The 6,414-nt window shown below is 43.7% G+C and overlaps 1 protein-coding gene and 1 long non-coding RNA gene across 3 annotated transcripts in view; one reads left to right on the forward strand and one right to left on the reverse strand.

The window, feature by feature from the left end:
• Positions 1-2,104, forward strand: part of LOC109522582 (uncharacterized) — a 5,986-nt gene extending 3,882 nt beyond the window's left edge. Inside the window, exon 2 of the long non-coding RNA XR_002169583.1 lies at positions 1,360-2,104. This is a non-coding gene — a long non-coding RNA (uncharacterized LOC109522582). The remainder of the gene's footprint in view (positions 1-1,359) is intronic.
• Positions 2,105-2,373: 269 nt separating this feature from the next.
• Positions 2,374-6,414, reverse strand: part of LOC109522580 (class E basic helix-loop-helix protein 40-like) — a 6,383-nt gene continuing 2,342 nt past the window's right edge. Inside the window, exons 2-5 of one of the 2 annotated variants that reach the window (XM_019881268.1) lie at positions 6,228-6,291; positions 5,701-5,808; positions 5,293-5,416; positions 2,374-3,720 (exon numbers count right to left, since the gene is read on the reverse strand). In XM_019881268.1, the coding sequence (XP_019736827.1) occupies positions 2,807-3,720; positions 5,293-5,416; positions 5,701-5,808; positions 6,228-6,291 (1,210 nt within the window). In that variant the 3' untranslated portion in view covers positions 2,374-2,806. Of the gene's footprint in view, positions 3,721-5,292; positions 5,417-5,700; positions 5,809-6,019; positions 6,151-6,227; positions 6,292-6,414 lie in introns of those variants that run through there. The other variant, XM_019881269.1, reaches the window with a different exon arrangement.

The following is a 6,414-nucleotide window of genomic DNA, read 5'->3' on the forward strand; positions in this document are numbered from 1 at the left end:
CTTTTTGGACCGAAGATCGACTTTTCGTTCGACCAACCTCCCGGGATCGCCCCTTACCACGCACGTGCACACGCATGCAAGCGCGCACGCACCTTCACGCCCGCGCGCCATGACGAGAAGCCAAACACGAAAGCAAGCGATGCACTTTTGCAGCCTGTTGACTATCGTAGCTCACACGTACCGTTTTAAAGTGCTTCACTCAGCCCTCTAGATTCCTATTCTTTGCCCATGCCCTCGGTGAATTGTACACGACGCAAACTCTGAATGAGAATAATGACGATCAAAGATATAGCGCAACAGCTCCGATCACAAGCTACAATTGCAGACTGCTAAGCGCTAACAACTTCCGCTGACGTAGGTCACACGCCACCGTAGGTTAAAGATTTACCTGCTTTATTTTATTTTATTTTTAAAATATTTTTTGGGGAAAATGAGACTGATAGGATGATTAGGGCATGCAGTGTTCATTAACACAAAAAATATATTCCTAACATGTACAAAGACACACAAATGTTTTGTTTTTTTTTTTCTCCTCTACACCTTTCTGATCTAATTGGGACAAGTCCTAGATCTACCGGTCAATCAGGATCGACGTAATGGGCATCCTTGGTCTATGCATATATTGAAGTATGTTAGAAAATATAAATATAAAATCTCATATATGACAATATATTATTTAATGTATTGCATGATATCTTCCAATATATTGCAATATATTTTTCTTTCGTAAGGGCGCTGCTAGTATGTTATAAAAAAAGTGCAGCGCATACAAGCTTGAAGCTTTTAAGTGCGTCATAACAAGATGAATATGTCAGGCCAAAACATAACAAATATAGTGAAGCATAGAAAAAGAATTTTACAAAAACAAGTGGCCATTTATGTTCAATTTAATCACTAAAGTAACAAGTTACTTTTCGGAGGTAGCTGTGGAGGTGGGTGGGAGGGGCAACATAGTTGGGAAACCTGTCAGTGTGGCGTTTTTTTGGTTACAGTGCAATTCGGTGTTGTATTGGGAAGGGGCCGGCCTTCTTGGCTTTTTTTTATCTTTATGAAGGAAGCAACACAAAATATTCTTGCACCATTCGAGATTGAGAAACAAAATGTACGTGTTTAACTTCTCCACCAGAGGGCGCCACCTTCTCAGAATCTTTTAAACCCAGGATTTAAAAAAAATGGTACAGTACTTTTCGTAAAAGTATTTCACAAGAAGGCGGAGTAACCCATCGAATAATTACATAATTGGCATCGAAACGGAACCTAAATGACAGGCATGCAGTGCGCTTGTGTCATGGCAACACATGAATTAAATATCAACGTAAGCACAATTGAAATCAGCATGAAAATGATGTCGCATGACAGGAGGAAAGAAGGTGACCTCTAGTATGAGTGTACGATGGGAAATTCCCCTCAGTTTGTAGGAAAATGGTGACGTAGGCTGCATTTATTTTCACATTGTAATTGTGCACCGAATAGTCCGTTGATGTATACGCTTCTTCTTAAGGCCATCTTAGTGCACTGGTAAAAATACTTGTTACTTGTGAGGCAAAACTGCACTAGTTGACAACTGTACCATCTGGCACGTCACTAGTAGTAGTATCTGTGCACGTCAACAAGTGCAGAAGTCAAATGAAGGCACGAGGCCTTTGCTGTACTTTCCAAGCATGTGTGTTCTCTCGCACTTCTATTAGTGGCCACAGACGGTTGATCAGAAGGAGATCCGGGCTGTGAATGCACGGTTACGTAAGCGTCCCTCCGTAACCTGAACGTGCTGGGCCTGCTGCACCGGCCACGCCAGAATGGCGTCACTCAGCCGCTCGTACAACAAGAGAATCCAACACATTTTCCACAGGAAAAAAAAAACTTTATTAATACACTTATATAATGTATATCAACATTTATAGACAAAATATGTACAAACAGCAAACATCTTTCACGTAGGTCCCAAAATATAAAATCTCAAGTACCTCTCTCTATTAGAAAACTAGTCATCTGTTTAAACGTTTACATTCACTTCTTTTCCCCTCGCCGCCACGTTCTGGGATTCAAATGAGTTACAGAGCATAAACATCTGAGAGTTCTCAGCTTTTCACAAGTAAAAAGGCAACAGCAAGAACAAACGCCAGGTTTGACTTGAGCAGAAACAGATGTTGAGTATGCAGACCAGGTCCAGCACTGTGCTACAGTATGTACACACTCTTGAGTACGCAACCCTCGCACTCCTTCCTTCCTCCCTAGCTCTGTGGACAAGAGTGCGTGAACAGGTATCAAAAATAGAAATGTACAAGAAGTCTATCCACAATAATTACATTAAGATCCATACCGAGTGTGAATGAACATCTTTTGCATTCAGCGCGGCCATCACGGTGTTGAGACTTTTTTTTTTTTTTTTTAAGTGATACTGCTGGCGGTGACAGACGATCGGCGATAAACTTTGGGTGAACATTTGGTGTGACGGTTGTACAAAAAAAAAAAAAAAAAGGCATGTCTCCACTACAAAACCTCCAAGTGAAATGCGCCAGTGTTGTCAACATTTTTGACTCGAACAGCAGCATCTGAAACATCTTTCTTTACATTCAAACATGTGTGCGCTTGTGTGTGTGTGTGTGTGTGTGTGTGTGTGTGTCGGGCAGGTCCATTTGCACTTATAACATTCAATCATTTTCATCATCCACACGTGGACCATTTCGCCAGCCGTCTCTCATGAATTCCAAGATGAGAAGCGAAGTCGAGAAATGACTTAAATGGACGACAGGACGGCACAGTCATCTTCTCCCTCCTCATGTAGCAACTGGGCGGCCATGTTTTCTCAGTCTTTGGTTTCCAGGTTGAGGGGGGGTACCTGCTTTAGTGCCTGTAGGAGTGCTGGGGAGTCCATGGGCGTCTGAGACATGGCTGGCGCTGGAGAGCCTCCCCTTGGAGACATGACCATCTGCGGTGGTCTCTCGCTGGGGACGGCAGTGGCGCCGCCGCCCACGCCGGGGTACAGCAAGGGCATGGCTCCCGGGTACCAGCATTTCTCCAGCATAGGCAGGTAGGTGGCGGCAGTTGGGGGGATGAGGTAGAAGGGCATGCAGAGGGGATGCGGTGGCGGAGGCGGATGGTTGGGGGAGACGCTCATGTAGCTACCGTAACCGCTGGAGGAGGACGACGCTGAGGATTCGCCGCCCGAGAGCATCTCATCCTCAGACGACTCCGCCCGGGCTCGTTTGTGCCTGGGCTCGTCGTCTTCCCGCTTGACGTTGGAACTCTGCCTCTCGGCCGCGCTCCGCTTCAACAGCTTGCCCTCCTGGCTGTAGTACTCGGGATGCCTCTGTGGGGCGCCACACTCGATCTTCTCCAGCTCTCCTCCATAGCCGCTGTCTGTATCAGTGTCACTGCCGCTCTGCTCGCCGTTGGGCACAGCGTGCGCCCGCTGGATGACCGGCACCCTCCCGTAGCCCTCGCTAGGCTTAGGGGGTAAGCTGGCGGGTGTCTCTTTGTGGCTTTGGTGCTGGCTGTATGTGGGCATTTCCTCGGGTGGAGGGCTGAGGGGAGAGTGGGGTCGCTTTGGACTTTGGAGCACTTCAGTGGCTAATTTGTGAAGGTGGTTGATGACGTGCGATGGCGCAAAGTTGCCGTCGCTCTCGCGACTGGCCAGATACTGAAGCATCTCCTTGGCGCACATGTGGAAACCCGAGCGGAACATCTCCTCCGACTTCTCTTGGCTGACCAAAGGTTGCTCTACAAGCACAGCGAAAAGCAATCTTTGTTAGACCTTCCCCAAATGGACGTTGATTTAAATCGGTTGGTGAAATGTGGCACGCATACCACCGCTGATTCTCTCCACTGGTGCGACAAACAAATAAATCACTGATTTAAATGTTCACACTCCATAATTTTATGCTGGCTCAAACTTTTCATCCAGTACAGTACACTTGAGTTGTATTTAACTTTTCAGGACAATTTGTTTTAACACATTTATTCAGTTATAACTTATATTTATTTTAACCTTTATGTGCAATATACACTTTAATTAAAACATCAAGTCCAATTTTAGATTTTGTCACTCCAGTTTGACCACAAGGCCAAATTGTCACCAAGGGCCACAGGGTTGGTAAATGGCTGAGTTGCTCAGCTGCAATGTGTCACCAAATAGTGTACGCATCCTGTGATATGCAAATGAGGTTGCACCATTATCCTCTAAGGAGTTTTACTTTAACAAACAGTGCCATTGTCTAGTAGAAAGTTTTCAGCCCTCAAAAGGGCATTTGTTAAAATACTTGTGGATTCTTCTGTTTAACAGAAGAAAAATATTAGTACACTATTCCTACTCGTGGTAATTTTGTTGTTCTACTTCTTCCTTTCATAACTTTGCTGCTGTGAATTGGGAATTTCTCCATTGCGAGACTAATAAAGGTTTTCTTATCTTAATTACACTGAATTAATCACAAATATAAGAAGAGTATTATATTTGAGTGTTGATTGGTTGGGAGAAGTCACATGATTCCACAGCCTTGTAGTCAGGCAGGGGTGTCCAAACCTTTTCCTCCGAGGGCCGAATACAGAAAAATAGATGCATGGAAGGGTCTCTTTGGAATTCTTCCCTTACATTTATTAACAATTATAAAACCAATATATCAAGTAATTTTGTATTGTTAATAAATTGTTGCTGTTTAAAAAAAATTAAACTACATTGCAGCTTTCGGTTTCGTGGAGATAAGTCAATTTAGGGGTGGTCAGCAGCCCTGTGACCCACTCGAGAAGAGTCGTCCCTGCATTATGTTGATCTCCTCAATGAAATCAAAACAAGAGAAATATGTCCCAAGTTGACATTTTTTAGGATCATTAAAACTCATTCACCCCAAAGACATAGTCTTTTCAGACTCCACTCATGCAATCCCAGGTAAATATTTGTATTTTTTTCCCAAGAGTTAAGGTTTAAGATTGGTCTGAAAATGGACTATAGATGTTTATTGAATTAAAAAAAAAAAGTTTTCCAAAAATGTTTTTAAAAAATGAATTTGGAGAAAATGGGATCTGAAAAAAAAAGGGCCGCAAATGGCCCCCGGGCCATAGTTTGGACACCACTGTCACACATCAATGCAAATATTGCCAAACCTTTCTGCACATTTACTGGCTACTTAAAATTGAGATTCCGCTTCGTTTCATACATGAGCGATGCACTTTTTGCTCTGTAATTCATTATTCTTAAAATTCCTTCTTTTAAAAAAATCCTGTTTTCTTGGTTGCTCTACAGTGTCCTTTGAAAGGCTGTTTTGTCAAAAATTATGACGATGAATGCAGTTTACTTACCGATATGCATGCCACTCTGAAGGGCGAGGATCTTCTGCTGCTGCTGCTCCAGAAGAGTGCTCAGCGTCTTCATGTGCTTGAGTGTGAGTTCCAAAACCACGGCCTTCTCCAAATGGCCCAAAGTCTGCAGGAGACACCACGGCACACCATATCAGCACATTTTGCAAAGATGGTTCGTATGAGATGACATGCTCCCACACTCTGGGGGAAGAGGTGATGCGAAATCCACATGAATTCATGTGGAGTAGAAATAGAAGGCCCATTCTTTGTTGTGCCGAATGAATGCAAAGGGCACGCTGCACATCCAAATGTAATACGGATGCCGGCCCACTAGGTGGCGCTTTAACAGAATGAAGCCCATTACGAATCAGAGCCTGAGATAGATGAAAAAGAAAAAAAAACACTTACCGTAAGTTTTAGGTGCTCCGGCAACAAATCTTTCAACTGGGCAATGCATTCGTTTATCCGATCACGTCTCTTTTTTTCAATGAGTCTATGAGGCAGCTTGTAGGTCTCCTAGGAGAAAATGTCACAAAAGTCAGCGGCTTCTTCTCGCCATCCCCCAAAGATTCATGAGTAGTTATGTCATAGCGGGAATTAGGTCAAGCTTTTATTGCATGACAGGACACGACTGCTGCCAGACCTGTTTCTCCCACGCCCTTCAAAGTAACGCTACACTGTTCTTATTGTACGATTGCTTTCCAGTAATAAAACAAAAAAAACATACCTTGCTCTCCTCTCCTCTTTTCATTCCTCGTCTGGGTTTGTACGCGTACATCGGGAAATCCATGCTGCAGAAAGAAATATTTGTCGGAATGCGCATTCAAGTTGGGAGGTAGTTTTTTTTTTTTTTTTTTCTCCCACGCCCTTCAAAGTAACGCTACACTGTTCTTATTGTACGATTGCTTTCCAGTAATAAAACAAAAAAAACATACCTTGCTCTCCTCTCCTCTTTTCATTCCTCGTCTGGGTTTGTACGCGTACATCGGGAAATCCATGCTGCAGAAAGAAATATTTGTCGGAATGCGCATTCAAGTTGGGAGGTAGTTTTTTTTTTTTTTTAACTTACCCGTGCATGTCTGCTAGATCCCCCTTGGACAGAGGGGGAGGTTGCGCGCTTGG

This window comes from Hippocampus comes, unplaced genomic scaffold (genome assembly GCF_001891065.2).
Source record: "Hippocampus comes isolate QL1 unplaced genomic scaffold, H_comes_QL1_v1.1 scaffold68, whole genome shotgun sequence".
In the NCBI taxonomy this organism is placed as follows: Eukaryota; Metazoa; Chordata; class Actinopteri; order Syngnathiformes; family Syngnathidae; genus Hippocampus; species Hippocampus comes.